Below are 20,798 nucleotides of genomic sequence, written 5' to 3' on the forward strand. Positions count from 1 at the left end.
TTTCTTATGCTTCATAACAGATGTTAGCTACAAACAAAATTAGTTTCGAGTTTCTTGCGTTAGCAAGTGTTGGAAAGTTCCAGGGAGAAGATTCTCAGTGAAATTGTGTCATAGCTATTGTTATTCAAAAGGATAAATGTTATTTATATTGATTTTATTTAATATGGTACCTAGATTGTTTTGTTCCAAATATGTTTTATTATACTCTCAAAACTCGGTCACAAAGAAAGAGACTTCTGTGACTTCTCAAGTTCCTTAACCATGGATTTTTCTACATAGATGTATTGGGGAACTTCACCACCACGGCAGGGGGGGGAGGGGGGGAACACCATAACACAGGCCCAGCCTACCTCAAAGGATTGTTCGGAGGGCAAAACAGGAGGAAGTTCTTTGAAACTTTTAAAAATAACATTGAAATGCAAATTGTTTCTTCATCAAAGAAATAAAGGCTTTCTTGGTGCTTATCATTGCACTGGGGAGTGAGGTATAAAGGGCTAACTGCTCCCAAGAGTCTCTAGGGTAAAATGATGACCGATCCCACCAGTCACTGGGAACTAGGAGGCACTGAGGTAGTGGTGACTGCCCTGGAGAAGCCCTCAATCCAGACAAGTACGTAGGCTCGACACACAAAACTAGGAACTGAAATGGGATGAAGACAGTACTATACAACACATGAGCAGCCCCTCAGTCATTTCTCAGGACCAAGGAAAGCTTTCCGGGTCAGGTAACATCGAAGCACTAAAAAGCGGATGGAAATTAGCTGGGCTTTGGGGAGATGGGGAGGTAGAGAATGTTGGAGGTATCAGTTGTACCAGAAAGAGACATAAAAGGAAATATTTCCTATGACTAGAGTAGAGCATGAAAGAGATTAACAAAAGATGAGGCTGTATCTAGTTCATGGCAGGAAGGAGTTGTAAATTATGTTAAAGTTTTGTTCAGTCTCCCATCTGAGGGAAATTGAAAGCCAGAAAAGGTTGCAAGCAAGGTGATGACATGAATGGATTTGCATGAATGGACACCTTCCTGATTTCACTGTGGAAAAACAGATTGGGGGGGGAGGGGCAAAACTAGAAGCAGGGGCACAACTATGCAACCTTTCATGTAACCGAGGCCAGAGATGAGCGTGGTCTGGACTGGCGTGGTGGCAGTGGGTTCGGAGAAGAGTGAACAGAACGGAGAGAGATGTACAGACTGCAGTCAGCGGGACTCGGTAATAGACGGGCTGCGTTAGGTGAGGGAGGATTCAGAAGCTTGGGCGACTGAGAGAATAGCTTTGCCATTCCATGAGATAGGAAGCAAGCGACAATAGCAGGTGTGGGAGTAAAGATGACGTTTGGAGGCAAACCGAGGTTGACAGATGTTCTTAAGAGACGTCCAAATGGTGGTGTCCAATAGGTAGCCGGGTATTTATTGAAACTCCTTCCGCTTTGGGAAAAGAAGTTTGGAATATATAGAGGCCTTTCGAGAACCTTGTTGCTTGCATATTAATCCAATAAAAGAGAACAAAGAATAAAGATGAGAGGGTTCAGTTATTATTATTTTTTTTTTTTGGAAATATGAGAATGTTCAACCCAAAACATGTACGAGACAGTTTTTACCCATCAACCACAATAGATGGGTAAAAAAAATACTGCATTTCTGAAAAGGGAAAGGATCAGACACATGGTAATTGTGGGCTATGAAATCACTTACTTTTTCTGGCTAGGCTGTCATCCGGGGGGGATATAATCTGCCCTCTGGCAAGGTCCCTCATCAGGATCACTCATCCCCTTGACTTCAGAAAAATTGGGGTGAGAATTAAACCCGAAGTCCAAGAGACATACGTGGTGGGCCTTGGTGATTACCTACCTGGTCCAATTCCCTCGTTTAATAGGGGAAGGAACTAAGGCCGGGACAGAGTAACTGAGTGGCCCATAGCCACACAGCGTGTCCAGGGGTTGTAGAACAAATGTCAGCTTGGCATGGCTTACCCTGGCCTTGAACCCCTAGCCCTTATCCTATGGAACACCCTTTTGTCTCCATTCCCCCTTCCCCAACTTCTGTGAATTCTTATGGGGCCTATATGTTTTTTTCCAGTCTCTGGTTTCGATATCCAGCATTTTCTTTGTTTCTCATTCTCTGCTCTTCCTTGTGGCTCTTCTTTCAGCGTCTTCACTCGGCACTGAGCCAAGTATAGAGACAACTCCTTCTTGACCTCCAGACTTCTATCCCCAAATACTGCCATTCATACAAGGCCCCCCTATGTTATAAAGTTTTACTAAAAATTTTAAAGTAACCTGAAAGGTTATTACATCATATTACAATATCATACATATTTAAGTGAATATTTGAGCTTTTTAAAAATAAAAGTTCTATATGTAAAGTGGAATATTATTCAGCCGTTAAAAAGAAGGAAATCGTGCCATTTGCGACAAGATGGATGGATATTGAGGGAATTTTGCTAAGTGAAGTCAAATAGAGAAAGATAAAAGCCAAATTATCTCACTTATATATGAAATCTGAAAAAAAAAAAAACTTTTATACATGCAGAAAACAGATTGGTGGTTACCAGAGGTGGGATTGGGGTGGGCGAAATGGCTAAAGATAGTCAAAAGGTGCAAATATAAAGTAATTAAGTCCTGGGGATGTAGTGTACAGCTCAGTGAGTATAGTTAACAATAGTGTACTACATATTTGAAAGTCGTTTAAAGTTTCCATCACAAGCAAAAAAAAAAAAAATTGTAACTGTGGTGAAGAATATCAGTGAGACTTCTTGTGATGATCATGTTACAATATATACAAATACTGAGTTATGTTGCACACCTGAAACTAATATGATGTCATATGTCAATTATGCCTCAAAAAAAAAAGTTTCTCTGCACTTTTCCAACAACACAAGAACCTACTTGCTGCCGTATTAATTTCCATTTCTCATGCTCTTGCCATCTACGTCTCGCCCTCCTTTCCCTCTCCCTTTTCCTCTTCCCATAATTTTTGTTCCCTTGCCTTTCATCCCAAGTGCTGATCGGAGTATATTCCCACCCTGAGAAAACGTTTCCCAAATTTCCCAGGTCCCGCCCCAAGCTCAGTCGTTCCTGGCTGTATTAGTCAGCTCATAACTCGCATAACCAAGCGTATAAAAAAGTTTTGAGTCAAGTGCATTGAGCCCATCCATGAGCGCTATTGTCTTGTAATTGCTTTCAGCCCCGCAGACTTTGAACAACTTTCTTTACCCTTCAGCTCAGCACTGATTTATTCTGCTTCTGCGAGCAATTTATTCACATTTAATCAGACCAAACTTAATTATTTTGTCAGTAAGACAAACCAAAACAATCAATAAAATAACTTTTAGGTGAAATCACATTTCTGCCTGGAGCGATATAAAAAAGAAATTATGCATTTCATTTTACCTGCCTCTTACAAAAAAAAAAAAAAAAAAGATTGCCCACATTGTCTTTTTATTTCCCACGATCTTTTCATTAGGAAGACACCTGGGAAATCAGGCTTAGACTAGAGAGAAGAAAATGGGAAAAGATAGTTTTCGATGGAGACCAGATATGTGAGTGCATAAGTCAGTGTCTCTCCAGGTTTGTTCTTTGGCCACTCCGATGTTAGAACGATGCAGGTGCCGGTCAAGACTGCGAACTCCCCCACCTCATCCCCGGAGCTTCTGATTCAGTGGGTATGGGAATTGGGGATGAAAGACGGAGCTTCTCGCTTTCCTGTTCTTGCAGCTTCTGGACTCATGCCTGCTTCTGGATGTCCAAGGCCTCTTATTCACGAATGGGCAACTACTTCTCCTTCAGGAAGCTTGCCTTGTCCTGCCCGTCATCCAGGTCTTTGTCCATCTCTGACAGCTTCTGGTGCTTGCTGTCTGCATTTCTTCAGTTCTCCATTGTTAGCCTATTCACTGACTTCTCCTGTGTATGTATCTCATGTCTCCGACCATGTTGTTAGGTGAGAAGCTGTGATTAGACCTTCCTCTCTGCACTTAGCTGAATCCCCTGCCTACATTTCTGGGCTCCCTCTACTACTCTAGTGTTTTCAGCCCTTCAGAGCCCAAAGATCTCTTCACAACCTCCACCTAAGAGTAGCTGTAGAATACTATAACTTTAATATCCGTGGATCAAGAAGATACATAAGAGCAAAATCCTACCATGAAATCCATAATCCCTTTAAACAAATTTGCAATATTTCCATCTCTACAGTAGCTGCTGCACTTAAAAATAGCGGCTCACATATGTATGCAGCATATAATGCCCTCAGCAGCCTACCTCGGGGCAGTGTTTAAAGGTGAAAATCTAGGGGCCACTCTCCTGGCCTCACATTTGGAGTGGGACACCCAAATAGAAGATGTCGGAGTGTTTGGAAAGTATGAAGGCTCTTTCTTCCGCTAACGAAGTGGTATAATGGCAGGTCTCGCCATGTCCTCTTATCATGCTACACACTACTCCGGTAGCCCTCATTGGATTCATTCTCTACACAACTCTGTGAAGAAATATCATTCATCTGGGAACTAGCAGAGACGGCCTATGCTCATCAAAAGTTCTGTGTGCATCCCACATAGCCTAGCCTCCTTTGCAGTTGAGATGAAGCAATGTGACTCATTCCGAGCATTTGACAATGAACAAAGTGATGTAGTTCACTTCCGGGTCCCTGTTATGGCTATATTTAAAGCTGCTTGTTGAGATCGTGAGGTGGAGGGAGACTGGATCCCTGAGTCACTGGATGGAGGAGAGTAACTTAAGCTCTTCATAGGTTGTGCTAAGCCACTGAGATTTGGGGATTTGTTTATTTCACAGTCTAGCCTAGCCTGACCAATGTACTAGGCAAAGAGTGAAGAAAACTTTTGCAAGAAGCTACTAAATGCCTAGATTCATGCACGGGGAAAGAGAGAGATTGGAATATGTAGAATATTAACCAAGAAGGAAAGAGGTTGGCAGGAGCCGTATCATATGAAGTAATGTAGACTGTCACGAGAAGTCTGGATTTTATACAAAGGCAATCATAGAGGACATTAAGAGGAGAACTGACGTGATCTGATTTCCACTTCAGAAAAATAACTCTGGCTGCTAGATAAAGACTAGATTGGAAAGGGAGCAAGTGGAGATGCAGGAACCAGTCGGCAGTCTATTGCAGAAGTCCAAGACAAGAGACGATGATGCCTTTTGTTAAAGTGGAAGCAGCGGGAATGTTGTGAAGCCGATGGATCTGAAGAATATTTAGAAGCCAAATGGATAGACTTTCAAAATAGATCGGCTGTAAGCAAATGAAGGAGAAATCTAGAAGAAACCTAGAAATGCCTAGATCATTTGGGTAAATGGAGATGCTATTCATTGAAATGGGGACTACTGAAACCAAAGTGAGTTTTGGAAAGAATCCGAGGGTTTTAGAAATGTTAAAGTTGAGATACCTAGAAAAGAAGGAGAGAGGGCAAGTAGGGAGGGGGATACTCTTGTCCAAAGTGAAGCCTGAGCTCCAAAGATACCGAACGGGAGATCAGATTGCTGGAAACTCGAATGAAGTTGGAGAATAACGAAAGACGAATAATGACGTAGCAGACAACGGAAATATCTTCTTGTCTCTTTAAAAAATAGTTGTCCTTGAAAATCTGTTGGACTAAGGTTCCTGTGAACTGAGCTGTTAAGAGAAAATCAATCACAGATACATTACATTAACTAAAAGACTAGAGATGGAGGCTAAGTGTGACGTGCTGATGATGCATGAGTTTCGTGAAGATCAACCCTCGGGTCATTCCTTTCCCACAAAGATCCATTCTGTAGGGTTTCATTGGTCAAGTGTTTCCATTACCTTCTACAGACTTGCATCCTTTGGTTAATTTTATTTAAGGTAATTCCTATTCCTTTCTCTCTCTGTGCTCCCCGTTCACACTAGCCTCCACTCTCACCAACCTCCAGAGGCGACGGTCTTCACCCCGCTGGGCCTACACTCATTTCTTATCCGATATTTCTTCCTCTCCAGAGGAAGTCAGCATCTGGCATCCTAATTATAGGACACGTTTTGTTAGTCTGTGAATGAGGCAGAATCACAGCGCGCGCTCGTCCCATCGGGAAGGACAGAGCGCTTCCTGGCGCTTACAGGGGCTGACTGTGCACTCCCGTAGCTGAGTACCAGAAAGAAAGCCTCCCAAGTTCAGCTGTCCCCGTGGCCCCTGAGCTATCTGAACTTCACCACAGAATAAGGTTCCCCACTGTGACCACTCCTTCCCCACAAAGGCCTTGCTGGAATTTCCTGGGCAGGCACCAGAACTGGAAATCCTAGGGGTTTTCAAACGGCGGTGTCTATACGCCTGTCTACAACTAAACGTATTTCCTCGAATCGAAAATGCCATCAATTTAACAATACGTTGTGAAGGTAAAAAGAAAAAAAAAAGGAATTTTGCCATATTAATTATTGACGTTAGATTGAAAACCTTAAAATATGAGGGGAGCAGGAGGGTTATATCTTGGATTCTAGAGGAATTATCCTATTCTCCTCACTTTCGTTTCTTCATCTGTAAAATGGGTATGTGTAAAATAGTTGGAAAAGTACAGAAAGGTGATGGCCATTTCCTCAAGCAAATCCAGTCAAAATAAGCGAAAAGCAAAATGAATAAGAAATTAATAAGATTGTTTTACTGCAATTTTTTTTTTGACCTAGTAGAATGCTTGGGGAATGGGTAGGAATTTAGTTCACTGGGTTTTTTATTTAATTCAGAGTTGGTGAAAAACCTTTTGCTGCGGTTTTGACACTTCTGTAGGACACACACACACACACACACACACACACACACACACACACACAAAGCTTGCAAACATGTTAGCAGCCTTTTTTCTTCATTAGTAGGTAAGCCTCAAATAATGAAAATGACTGATGCTTTCTGAGTGATTGGTGGTGTGTTTCTGAACCTGGTCCTCAGAACAGCAAATAGAGATACAGCAAGTCTAGAACAATGTTGCAGTAACAGGCCGTTTATTAAACGTAGGTCCCGTTAGTACGTGTGGGAGGAAAAAGGATGTTAAACTCCTTAATTTTGGATAGCGATATTTTGACACAAAGCCAAAATTGGTATTTTAGCTCTAAAAAGTAAGTTGACTTAAAATATATTGCATTTAATAAAACAAATGTTATTTAGGTCTAGCAAAAATTGGGAAGGTGACACTTAAGAATGATTGCAATTTGAGGAAAATTGATACAATTGATTGATTTGAGGCTATTTTAACTTCAGAGGTACTTATTGTTTGTTAACTAGGTACCTAACAGGAAATTCTTTTTGTGAGTTTTATACATTTTGTCTTAAGGACAGAGTGCTTTAAAAATCCCTATTGTTAAGGCCAAACTTTCTTAGATTCCAATTAATTCTAATATCAGGATAATGTAGACTGAATTTTATAGGGCTGTTTTCCCCCATGGTCCTGAACCAACTTATACATTTTTTTAGAGAACTGTACAGGAAGGGGAAATAATTTTGTAGTAACCACTTATTCCTGCTTTCTAGCCCTGCTTGAGTCTTCTTTCCATTTTCTAAAGTCAACATGTTTGCTGTAGCCACAGGAAGCTTACAAAGGTGCCTTCTTCCTAGGATGCTCAGTTTTAGACACATACATGTGTTCAACACACACAACATATACACGCAGCACAGACCTATACATACGACACAGACAGATACACGCACATACACACGCAGTAGTCCATCCAGTTACCTCTCACTCATCCCCTGATCTCAGCTCAAGCCCCACGTCTTCAGGGACGAGGTCTCATCCCTCTGTAATATAATCACGTTTCACCCTGTTCTACCTTGTGGCACTTGTGTCGATTGGTGAACATGTGTTTATTTCCATGGGTGTGTGTTTAAAATTCCTTGGCCTCGCTAGAGTACAAGCTCCAGAAGAAAGGGCTGGATGTATAGGCTTTACTCACCAGGTGAAACACAAGGGTTTCAGTAAGTATTTGTTGACTCAATGGATGGCTGGTCGATTGACCCCTAATAGTAAAAATGGGGTTTGCTAAAGATGGGGTTTACCGGGATTCATTAAAATGAAAAAGAAAAGATATGGGGTTAATTAGAACTGTGGATCAGGCAGGATGGAAAGAGTTTGGAGATGGGAACAAGATTTCTCAGCAAACTGTAATGAACCCAGTATATCAGGCTAATGATCCACCATATAGGAATGTCCCCCAGACCGCCATCTAAGGGACATTCTGCTCAGGAAAACATATTGATCCTGGAGACAATTACTCCTTCAAGCCAGAGTCACATGAATGTGAATTAGCCACACTAGAGTTTATTGCTAGTGGGAAGTGCCATTTCGGAAAGTTGGAATGAGGAGAAAGACTTTACAACTGGATGGACCTTGGAGAGGTGCTTCCGACATGCCCTTCCCTTTCTCAGAGCAGTCATAAACCGCACCTCAAATAAAAGGATTGCACAATCTGCCTTAGTTTCCTGCTCAACTTTTGCAAAGAAAGCAATTTACCGGCGGAAAGGGGGAGCACTCACCCCAGCATCGGGGCCTCCAGCCTGTTCTCGTGTGCTTGGGCCGAAACAAATCCTGGGGTCCACAGCTCTGATGCTGTCACTGCCCTGCCGAAAACTCTTCAGGACCCCACCTACTCTCAGCACAGCACACAGCCTTCCCAGAGCGTCTGGCCCTTGCCTGTCTCTCAGCTTTTACCCTTCATTTCCCACCTCTGTGTAGGAGCCTCCTGTGAACTTTCTGTTCCTAGAACCAGTTCTTCTACCTGGAAAAACCTTCCACATCCTCCCTACCTATCTAACTCTTACACATTTCTTCAGGTACCTGGTTTAAATAAGTATTCCTTTTTCCAGGAAGGCTTCCTGACTCTGCCACCTTTATGTACGTGTGTGTATACATACATACACACAGACAAATATATACATTATTTTATAAACACTGAGATGTCTTGTTTCTTTACCCATGCCTACTTTAGGATGGACTTCCTAAAAACATTTTCTTATATAGCCACCATATAATTATTAAAATCAGGAAATTTAACATTATTAAAACACTATTACCTAATCTGCAACTTATCTTCAAATCTTGCCCATTGCCTAATAATGTCTTTTATACTTATTTTATGTCCTCCTAGCTCAGGATCCAATCTAGGATCACACATTACCTTTATTTGTCATCTTTTTAGTCTCTTTTAATTGGAAAAAGTCCTCTGCCTTTCTTTGACTTTTGACAAACATAAGCCAGTTATTTTGTAGAATAGCCTCCAATTCAGGGTTTTTCCAGTGTTTCTTTGTGACTTCCGCAGGAGTGATATCATGTCCTCCTCAGCACATCACATCACGAGGAACCAGAGGTCAGATTATTCCGGGTGTGGTGTTTGCTTTGATCTCTTGGGTAAGGTAGTGTCTGCCAGGTTCCTTCACTACAAAGCGATTCTTTTCTCTAAGCATGGTAACTAATCATTTGAGGGGGAAGGTGTTTCGAAACCATGGAAATGTCCAGTTCTTCATGAAACTCTCATCCACTTATCTGGCATCTGTTTTATATCCGCTTTGTTTTTAAGAAAGCTTCCTTTATGTCGTTGATAAAGAATATGATTATGATAAATGGGCTATTTAAACTACCCCACCCAAAATACCTGTGTGGCCCGTATCAATCCAATCTCTTCATTTATAAAGATCTTATTACCTAAAGTTCTGAGAAGTCTCATATGCGTGGCATTAGCCCAGGCAGTACTTCTCATTTGCATCTTCAACTCTATTCATGAATTATCTTTTTATTTCCTTTTCTTTCACAATAAAAAAAAGAATCCATTTTTTATAATTAGAAAGAAGATATTCAATATTATTTATGGCTTGTCAAATGTCATGATATTGCTTTTGATCACATCATGATGGGCATCAGTAATTGCATTTATTATTTTTTTTAATGCTTGTTACAAAGGTTCACTTAAGACTCTGAAGAGCTTCTTGCAGCCCTCGGGTCTGTGGACTGAAAATCATTTGGATTGATTAAAGTCATGAGGAGAATTATGATAAGGGTCAGATCATATGGGCATCAGGAAGGTAAAAATATTACCATTTAAACTAGAAATGGGACTTTTTTCTCCTTAAGTGAATCATATTTACAATGACAGGTGGAATAGCTCGTTGTAAGATTAATAATATCTGACATTCACTCATTCATTTATTCAAAAGAAAATCATCCTGTGAGGCCTCCTAGATGAGAAGCACCAGTATATACTACTTCTGACTTTACAAAGGAGACCTTTGAATAATATCCTCCTGGGTCTTTAAGCAAGATTCGGTTAAAAGAAACCTTGAAGACTTGCTTATAACTTCCGAGTGAAGAGTTCAGAATCTGAAATACCCTAGATAAAGCAGCATCCATCCACCACCTAGGGAGACTGACTGTCTGCCTGACTCGGTATCAGAAACCATGAAATGGAGTGGAGAGGAAGGAAGAGCTTTCCCCAACCCCGACCCTTGTCGGCCTGACCAGGAAAAGCCAGCTGGTGCTCAGGAAGCCACACGTTGCACAGCCCAGTCACCTCAGGCCCAAACGTCCTAGGAAAGGAGCTTTCTCTCTTCTGCTCCACCTAGCGCTCTCAACTGAGGTTCTGGCCACAAACAAGGGTCTCTCTAAGATCATCAGTATTCGAAAATTTTAGAGCTAGAGAAAACCTAAAGAAAAACACCTTTCCCTTTAAGACATGTCTCAGCATACTTTTTATGTACTGTTCAGTTTGTGCCTCACAAAAAGGTTGTGGGAAAAGTAGAATAAGAATAGTTTTCCTCACATTACGGTGAGGAAACTGAAGATCAGCAAGGCGAAGGGGCCGTTCGGCAACAGCGGCGAACCAGAGCTAGAGTTCCGACCTCTGGGGTCAGAGCTCACCAGGCCGCCCCTTTGCCGATGGCCCCAATCAAATGTTCAGCACCCTCCATGTCCCCTAAGGGCTTTCATGGCACTTACCGCAGTGTTGGTTGTATATTACTTATGTAATTATTTGCTGAATGTCTCCCGCCCTAGAACATATGGATGATAGGGATTGAACCTGTTTCTGGCGCTGCATCCCAGAACCTACCTTGTATAGGCGAGTGGGCAAATGGATGAGCTGCTATGACACATCATGTTCCTTCTGACCATAAGGACTTCGTGTGTCTGTTTTCAGACCTCAGCGTGCTGCCAGAAATGGCCCTCTCGGTGGACTCCTCTTGGCACCGGTGGCAGTGGCGACTCAGAGATGGCCTCCTCCAGTCTCCAGCAGAAGCCACACCACTGCTGTCCCCAGAGAAGGAGAGACAGAGCTGCAGCCTGACGCAGCAGCGGGTTGTATTCCCCAACAACGGCCTGTTCCACCGAGACTGGGCCAAGGTCTCCAGGAGATACTCCGGCAATAGGATCCGCACGACCAAATATACCCTCTTCACCTTCCTGCCCCAGAATCTCTTGGAGCAGTTTCACAGGTAGACAAGCACTTGGCCAAACAACGCCCACTTTAACCAAGTACCTGACACCCATACAGCTCAGAGATGCTGCCCTCTGGGCCACCTTTCCTTTAATATCCAAAGATACATACTTTGAAAAGACTAGTCATTTATTTATTCATTCTTTCATTCAATATCAGATTCTACTTTGTGTTATACACGTGATGGGTGCTAGAGATACCTGAGGAAAAAAGAGAGACTTTATTGAAAGAGACAGACATTAATTGTATGAATTGTAGAAATTGATGTAAAATTATAACTCACATAGATACTTCCAAAGAGAACTACCTGGTGCTGTTAGAGTAGGAGGGAAACCTGGCCTCGTTAAGAAAGTAGGGGAAGACTCCAGGAGGAAGTGATAACTGAAAAATAATATGAAAGAAAAGAATGCATTAACCAGGTGGAAAGAGGCAAAGAAGAGTCAGGCAAGAAAGCCAGGAGACCATCCCACAGACAGACCTTCATGTGCAAAGGTACTATGGCAAGAGGCAGCAACGTGCACTCCAAAAATTTCAAAATGTAAGCCGCTCTTTTGAGATCATATATGCCCAATAATCTTTTAATTGTAAAGCAAAATATGCACTTAGATTATCCTAAATTTTGTAATTATCATAAGCTTTCATTTATTGAGCAACTAGTATGTTCCAGAACCCTCTACTGCATACACAACAAATATAATCCATGTAATACTTACGAGAGCCCTTTAAAGTAGGTAGTACTATCCACATCCTACACAGGACAGAACAAGCTTAGTCAGGTCACACAACAAGTAAACAGTAGGAACTGAGTTTGAACCTAACTAGAGTTGGCTTCAAAGCCCTTACCATAGTGTGCGAGGTGACAATGAAAGAGAATGTCATTTTAGTTGGTGAGGGCCAGCAGCAGCAAAGAAATAATGCAGAGAGTATAGTTTTCTTCTCCATGGTGTTCACGTACACTTTGCTCGCCGCTTCCAGATGGGCCAACCTCTATTTCCTGCTCCTGGCGATTCTCAACTGGGTGCCCGCCATGGAAGTTTTCCACAGAGAAATCACCATGCTGCCATTGGCCACTGTGCTGTTCATCATCATGGTCAAGGACGGCATGGAGGACTTCGAGAGACACCGCTTTGACAGAGAGATAAACTGCTCCAACATCCAGATATACGAAAGGTCAGATCATTCTTTTGTTTTCTCTCTCACGAATACGTTATACATACTTATCAGGACTTTCAAAAGATTAGTCTGTCTTCTCATGTTACATTTTCTTACATTCGCTTAATGCAGTGATTCTCAGCCAGGATAATTTTGCCCTTCAGGGGACATGTGACAACGTCTGAAGCCTTTTTTTGGTTGCCATCTTGGGAAGGAGGGTGCTACTGGTGTCTAGTTGATAAAGGCCAAGAATGATGCTAAACATCTTACAATATACAGGACAGCCCCCCACAACAAAGAATTATTGTCCAGCCCAAAATGTCAATAGTGCTGAGACTTAGAAACCTTCATTTAACTTGAGTAAACACTCGAGGATGCTGTTATTAATAATAGGGCGGACATCTCAAGAATTAAAGTGTAGCATTGACGGGAGCGTTGCAGGAGACCAAGTTTAGACGCAGCTCTTTTGGAGGGTGACAGGCAGTGTCTCCCAAACAAAATGGATACCATTCTTAAAGCATCTGAGGCTCTTGGCTAAAAGTCCTTGCTTTTAGAACTTAACAAGGGAGGTTTTAGGACCCAGAGTTGGCACACCTCTTCTTGGCTGCCTGGCATGGAAAAGAAAGACACCTGTGCATGACGTCTGCATTCCAACAGGTGGAGTCTCAACAAGTAGAAGGAAGTGGCCTGGAGTGGCGGGTGCACACCTGCTCTTTGCAAGCTCTTTCCCTGTCACATTTCTCCCCGGGTGTTTGTATACTGGCGCTTCCCCCTCGCCCCCTTTTAAAAGAAGAGAGAGATTTTCAGCAGAGAAGGCAAGCAAAATATGTCAGGGACATGACTCCCCGACAGCTGAACAGTGGGACTGATTGGGGAAAAACCTCTTCTACGGGGAACTCATTTGCCATGCGATGAGAATTAAAGAGAGAGGATCGAGCAGCGATGAGAAAGGAAGGGAAGAGAAAGCGGAAAAGGAAGGAGGACAAGAAGCGAGTGGTGGTCTCCAACCTGCCCTTCGAAGGACGGTCCCACAAGGAGAACCCCAACAGACATTACTGTGGGAATCAAATTAAGAGCAGCAAGTACACCGTGCTGTCCTTCCTACCCAAGAACACCTTCGAGCAGCTACACCGGTTTGCCAATATCTATTTCGTGAGCATCGCGGTTCTGAATTTTGTTCCCGTGGTCAATGCTTTCCACCCTGAGGTGAACTTGATACCGATCTGTATCATCCTGGGAGTCACTGCCATCAAGGATGCTTGGGAAGACCTCCGGAGGCACCAGTCTGATAGAGTGATCAATAATGGAGAATGCCTGGTGTACAGCAGGTAAAGCAGAGCCCTTCAGGGCGGGCTTGTGGGCCCCGCGCTGGCCCTCCTGTGGCTGCTGCCGCTGCAGCTGCCGTTTATAGAAGGGATGGAGTAGGGAGATGACATTATCTTACCTCAGCAATGCCGTTCGGTTCTCCACAGTGAGGATTATGGTCTAAAACCAGAAAACTGAAAACAAAAGGATAAGAAAATAGAGGCTTGAGTCAGTTGTTTATTAAAATTAGGGGCTCGTCATTACGTGGCATTTTCTTAGCTGTTTCAAATGTGTTCAGCGTTTAAGAACTGTATGTAAATTCTCATCCATTCTTAGTCCAGTGTGGCCATAAGCACAGGGGAGCGTGTTCGGAGACCCCCAAGGGGCAGAGGCATCTCCATCTGTCAGGGGAACAGGAGTGGAGAGACACTGCCTGGGTTGAACAATGTCTCCATCACTCACGAACTACATTGAACTTAGGCAGCTGGCCTAATCTTCGTGAGCCTCGTTTTGTCATTCATAAAATTGGAACACTACCTGGGTGGACATGAGAATTGCACCAGATAATCCTTGGAAAGTGCTTAGTACCATGCCTGACATATACTAAATGTTCAATACGCAAGGTCAGATTGCTTTATTTTTAGAATATAAAACTCATATTAGCTCCATCATCAAGGCTGTCCTGAAGCTTCTTCCTCTCCGAAGTTGTCCCAACCACAGCAAAAACTGCACTCCACCTGCCCCGCCTCATTATTTTATGTTATTTTTCACGTGTCATTGTTTTTGCAAGGGTTCCATTGAACAATTCATGAAACTGGGTTGTTGGGAAAAGGACATACTCTCTGTCAGTAAGGGAAGAAAACAGAGTAAGTGTGTGTCTCCACTGTGGCCTGTCGCACAGCCTGGGCTTACAGAGGGACCGTGGTGACTCAGTGCTTTCTGGTCCAGCCATTAGAAAACTTAGACGATCAAATCACTAGCACGTGAGGGCTCGATTTCTTGGCAAATAAGGAAAATGTCCATCCCTCCCTAGGAGTAACACCCCTGCGATGTTTCCCCTCTGACCCCGCTTCGGCAGAATCTCTGCGGTTGCTCCGGTCATTCTCAGAATGGAAGGGGCTTGCGCCAGGGCGTGCACGGCAGCCATTCGTGGGCTGCTGCCTTCCGAGGCGGGTTTATGTGCCAGACTCCGCTTGGAACGTTGTAGCCAGGGGAGGCTTCCGGGGAGACTCATGCGTCTCCAGGGCACCCCTCGGAGAAACCCCATGCCCTCCCTCGGCATCAGAGGAGCTTCCGGGCTCTGCGCATGCGGGGCCTCAGCTGCGTGTCTAAAACATTTAACCTCAAGAATTTTGTTTGCAGTGTTGTTGTTGGTTGTTGTTGTTTTCTTCTGAGCTAGATCACGTTGTCTGGAATGTTGTTGCTACGACCCAGAGTTGAGTTGAGTCACTTTCGAGTAAGGAAATTACAATAAAAGGGAAAAATACTCTTGGGGGGGGGGGGGGCGTCTCATGCCTTTCTTCGAAGAGATCGTTTTTTAAGAAAGGATTGCTTTTCTCCTGTCACCCATCTACCCCCATCACTTTTCGTTTTCCCCCTTTCTCCTTTGTTATTTTATTTTTATTTTTTTAGAGAAGATAGTGAACCAGGAAGCTGGTTCCTTGAGGAGGAATGCATGTGGACCTCAATTAACTTGGTCCTGTTCTCCCCGCTCTGCCAGAAAACCCTCCGCTCCAAGCATCCCACAGTACTGGGGCTGTCCTTGGGGCTGGCAGTGTCGATCAGCCCACAGACTGACCCGTGCTGGGTGCTGGCCTGATGGAGACCCGGCTGCTGCTGCTCTGTTCTCAGACTAACCTCCGGGGAAGAGCAGGAAGCCGAGGTAATAGCAATCCTCGCAAAAAAGAGACATCGTCCACAGGCTCACAGGCAGGGAAGAACTTAAGGAATTTTCATGGCAGTGTTTCCCAGAGCATATTTAGTGGAATAACAGAGAAGTGGTTTCTGAAAAAAAAGACATCATGACCAAAAGAATGTATGCTGCCCTCCTAATCCCTGGCCCGAGAAGGACTAAGCAATGATACATAGTAAAGAAACTTGTGCATCATTGGATAACTCAGTGTTGTTCCAAACCTGCTGAACCTTTCAAATATTTTTTAATATTTATTACTTTTTCCAGTATAGCAAAATAATTGATATATGGGGCTAGGAAGGTAACTGAGTGAAATAGACTGGATACAAAGAGGAAAGCAATATTTTCTGTGTACTGATAAATGGCAACCGACACTTAGCATCAGCGATAGGATGCAATAGAGAGGGGTGGGGACTGGGGCAAACAAGGGTGGGGACTGGGGCAAACAGGGGGACCCATGCATTCATCTCAGGAGGCAGAGCCGGCCTCTCAGCGCTAGCTGGTTACCATGTGGAAATACAGGCCTAGCGGTGCTAGACTGTCAGAATTTTGATAGGAGAACTAGAAATTAATATTTTTTATCTGAAATAACCTGATTTTTAATTATCTGATATAATTTTTCAGGTACTTCAGACCTATTTTATCTGACCTAAAGTTCTTGTGTCACCTGTGAGCCCCTTAATTTGCAAGCTTTGCTTTATAATATCCAAGAATTTGGAGTCTGCCAAAAAAAAAAAAAAGATCATTTTTTTGAGATTTATCTTCAATAAGAGAATCTCTTAACGTCTTTGGGCAGAGAGAGCTTGTGACCTTAAAGCGAGAATGCAGGCCTAGGAGTCAGGAAGCCTGTACGCTAGACTCAGATCTGTGACTAACTACTAATACAGGTGATTCTCGAACAACATGGTTTTGAACTGCACAAAAAACCACCTGTAAGTGGATCCATGCAGTTTAAACCCATGTTGTTGAAGAGTCAACTGTAATAGCTTCTTTAAATCTAAATAAAATTTAAAGTTACTTAGGAGTCAGACTAGATCTTGTCCTGTGAGATGCACTATGAAAGAACAGAACCCATAGCCAAATAAATTTGGGAAATAGCACAACAATGGTCAAATAAAGGCTCTGGGTGGGCCCTCAGTAAGTACCCTCACCAACTTTGTTTAACTCGGTCGTGCCAGTTAAAATGCTTTCTGCTGCACCTCAAACACGTTTCAACAACAAAGGGACTTGTCAGTTGGGACCAGGTGGGCAGGTGAACAGGCACACACAGTTCAATCTGTATTCTGGATCTGGCACTCAGTGCCCCTCTGTGTCACCCGAATCCTCAGGCAGGCGTCTCTCGTGCCAATAAGGTCGCTGCAGCAGCTCCAGCCTTCGTATCTACATATGATAACTCACAAAGGGAGAAAGAAAGGCGCTCTGGAAGCATTCTTGGAAGGTCAAGGAAGCTTTCTCCCCAGGCCCTCCTCACACCTCGGTGACTACAGTGGGTCACATGCCCATCCCTGTGAGCAGGAGATGGGATTATGCTAATTAAATTATACATGAGCCACTGAGTCTAGCTTGAAGTCAGTGTCCTTGAAAGCATATTAGCTACCCAAAGAAAATGTAAAACCCAATGAAATTTGTTTAAAAAATTAGAATTTGATAGTTTCTGAGAGAAGGGGGAACAGGTGTTAGAGAGGCCACCTCCCTGTTATCTCAACGTTATCACTGTAAAGTATTTTTGAGCCTAGACTCTTTGTAGATTGCTTTCCATATATGAACGTGAACATACACACTCTGGGACATTCTACGCGGTATATCGCTAAAGTTCTTCCAGCTCCAAAGTGGATTGATTCTGTGCAAAAAACCCCAGAATAGGAAGCTAGGATATGCTACATGAGTGTTGGTTATTATCTTAACTGATGGACGCTCAAGTCCTTTCGCCAAATATTAATCAGTGGTACGTGACAGGATGTCAGGAAGAGAATACAAGATCAAAGAGGGCAATTTTGTTTTCTGAGAAGCAACATAAAAGCTTATATCTCAAACACTAGCTCTCTCCATTTTGTCTCAGAGTCACACATTTGAGAAATAGATGTCCTTTTTTGTCGCTGTTTTCATTGTTTGTGCAATTGAATACTAGGGCCCTTAGAATTTCGTTCACCCTAATCCCATGCATCATCCAGCCCAGACTTGTTTATACAGCGAGGGAATCTTTCTGCAAACAGCAGAAGCCTTGTTAACAGAATTACAATCCTGTTAGAGCATTTTCTTTTAATATAGCAACTGCGCTTGTGGTGTAAAGGTGACCCATTAATCAGATTTATGGAATGACTTCAAGGAGAGATTAGCTTCAGAATTCTATTAGCTTCGTTTTCTCCCAGGGCTCAGTTTAATGAGTCTAGAAACCATACCCAGCAAGAGGTTTTTTCATCCAGCTTAGTAAATTTTTATTTGTATTCAGAAAACGTGCAACAAGGAAGCAGGAGTGTGAAGCAGGAGAATCAGGCAAGTTTTTGTATTTTGTATTTTGGAAAATGTAGCAAAAGCCTGCCGGTGTTTCAGCAGCCGGGCCCTTATTCATTCGTTTAGCGAACATTAATTAATTCAGAACCCAGGATGTGCACACCGCCATGGTCCCTGTGTGCCCTCAAGGACTCTCAGTTGCCCAGGGGTCAGGAGGAACTTAAACAGCTACAGTCTCCCATGCGCATTGGTAGCCTATGCACAAAGGGCCACAGTCACACAGGGGATGTGGTGACTCATCTGCGTGTGAGAAACATCAAGGCCAAGAGAAGCCTTCCCTGAAGCCGTGACATTTCAGGAGGAACTGAAGGATGAACAGCATCTAGCCAGGCAGAGGGACTACATTCCAGCTCATAGCCTGTTCACGTGTCAACTAAAGGTTGTGTGTGTGGTTCGTGCTGGCTTCAAAACGACCAGGATCAAGAAATGTCAAACCGAGGAGGAGAACGACTCAGATTAGAAGTTTCTAAATTCCGATTTTTTTTTTTTCCCCCCAAAACATGGAGAAACTCTTTTCTGTAAGTCAGGGAGCTACTGCAACATAAAAATAATTGGCGATGCTGAGGAGGGTGGCGAGTCCTCTGACGGCACAGCACTGAGGGCCTGGCTCCCACGGGGGCAAAGCTCTGCTGGAGAAGAAAGGTGCCCGGCCTGCAACCCATTCTCATTTGCATGTCTGTTGCCTTTTGTGCCGGTGCCCCCATTGGAGAGCCTGAGAACGAGGAAACCAGAGGTCTCGATCCAGGGTCTGTCACTAACTAACTACAAGACCTAAATGAAGCTGCATAAGCAGCCAGGGCCCCATTAATCTCATCTGTGAGTAGTGATCATAATGTCTTTTTGGTAGATTTTCTGAAAAGATATGCAGATGACTTGCAAAAGGGCCCGCAAGTAATGGAGCTAAAGACACAAACTGTACAAGGCAGTGGGAAAAGATGGTGAGTAAAGCAGTCTCAACAGCGACACTTAAAATGTGACATCTTACTGGATGCTTGATACCAGGGACTTAGGCATCCAACCCGAGGTTGTCTCAGAACTGCCCTTTACTCAGTGCTTGAACGTATATTATTACTTGATCACTTGAGCCTCCATTTCAACATCTGTAAAATGGGGACAGTATTAATACCTATTTCCTGGGGTCCTGTGGATTGAACGAGATAATCCTTATAAACTGTTTAACTCAGTGTCTGCACCATAAGTAGCACTAAGTGATTTTTTTTTAAATCATCAGGCACTGCCAGGCCCCTCCCGAGCCTTCCCCTTTCCTTGCCGCGTTCCTCATACATACAAGGGAGGAATTGCCTGTTTTACTAGTAAAACTCAAGGACATTCACTGAACCATATTTACCTGTTGACGGAGTTATAATGTTTTAAAAGCAAAAACCTTTGCTCTGCTCTGTCATTTCTCATCCATTCTATGAGCAGAATTTAAAATCTGACTTCAAAAAAATCTCTCTCGAGCCCGGATCTCCTCCTCCAGCCCCCTGCCCTTCCCACAGCACATCTGAGCACACTCATACCAAGATTTAGACTCAGGCGAAGGATGTAAGTGGCCCCATCTCACCCACAGGCTGCTCCAAGTTTTTCAAACCAACTTCTAACATCAAGTGTGCATTAGAATGTCATATTTGTGCAGCTCTTATTAAAGCAGCTGTTTGGTCCCCATGCTCCTGTTATTTGCTCCAAATAACAGATCTCTTGGGAAACTCAAAGGAGGCGAGTGGATGCACAGGGCAGAATTTAGGCTTTGCCAGAGTCATCGTAACACGTAGTTATTAGTCCATTCTCACCCTAACACCACATCCCGGTGTCGCTGCAGGGATTAAATGAGAAGATGCATGTAACACGCTCAGCACAGGGCCTGGCATTCAGTAGCACTCAGGAAATGTTAGTTAACATATTGCTAAGGTGAGTCTACAACCTCAGTGCCAGGTGTCACCAAGAGCTTGACCCAAGGGGAGTAAGAAAGACTGCTGGCTGGAGTTTGGAACTCTGCGAGGGAAGACAAGCTCTTTACCGTAGAACTGGACCGCGCAGTCTGTAATGACACAGCAAAATGTCCCTGGGGAAGAATCTGGAAAAATGCGGGCAACAGAGAAACATCTAGTGTCATTCGAAGCATGACGGTGAAAAGCACCACCGGCTGGAGTTACAGACCGACAGACCCTCGCATCCATCCCGCAGGGCTTTGGCCCCAGAAAACCAGTCTCCTCTCTGAAGCATCCATTTTGCAAATGCCCACACTCCTCCCCTGCCTCTCCTTGTGCTCACAGAAGGCCATACACTGTCGGGGCCAATTCCGCTTGTCATTTCAGGATAAAATGTTTTAGATCTTCCCCAAAACTCAATGGGCAGAAGAGTCGTACAACAAGAAATCAGGCGTCACCGAAGCCCTGGACTCATGTCGGCAGGCATGCTCTGAGTTTCAGAGGATGAGGATTTACAGCCTCTGCGTGGCTATTAAGAAGCTCACGGTTCTGAAGGGCAAGGC

At 43.6% G+C, this 20,798-nt stretch overlaps 1 protein-coding gene across 2 annotated transcripts in view; it reads left to right on the forward strand.

Annotated features, from left to right (window-relative positions):
* The window catches only part of ATP10B (ATPase phospholipid transporting 10B (putative)), a 234,197-nt gene that overhangs the window by 137,069 nt on the left and 76,330 nt on the right, over nt 1-20,798 (forward strand). For both annotated transcript variants that reach the window (XM_036224184.1, XM_016167062.2), the window contains 2 exons: nt 11,131-11,425; nt 12,403-12,597. In XM_036224184.1, coding sequence (XP_036080077.1) covers nt 11,151-11,425; nt 12,403-12,597 — 470 coding nt within the window. In that variant the 5' untranslated portion in view covers nt 11,131-11,150. The remainder of the gene's footprint in view (nt 1-11,130; nt 11,426-12,402; nt 12,598-20,798) is intronic.

Source organism: Rousettus aegyptiacus, unplaced genomic scaffold (assembly GCF_014176215.1).
Source record: "Rousettus aegyptiacus isolate mRouAeg1 unplaced genomic scaffold, mRouAeg1.p scaffold_m13_p_7, whole genome shotgun sequence".
Taxonomy (NCBI): domain Eukaryota; kingdom Metazoa; phylum Chordata; class Mammalia; order Chiroptera; family Pteropodidae; genus Rousettus; species Rousettus aegyptiacus.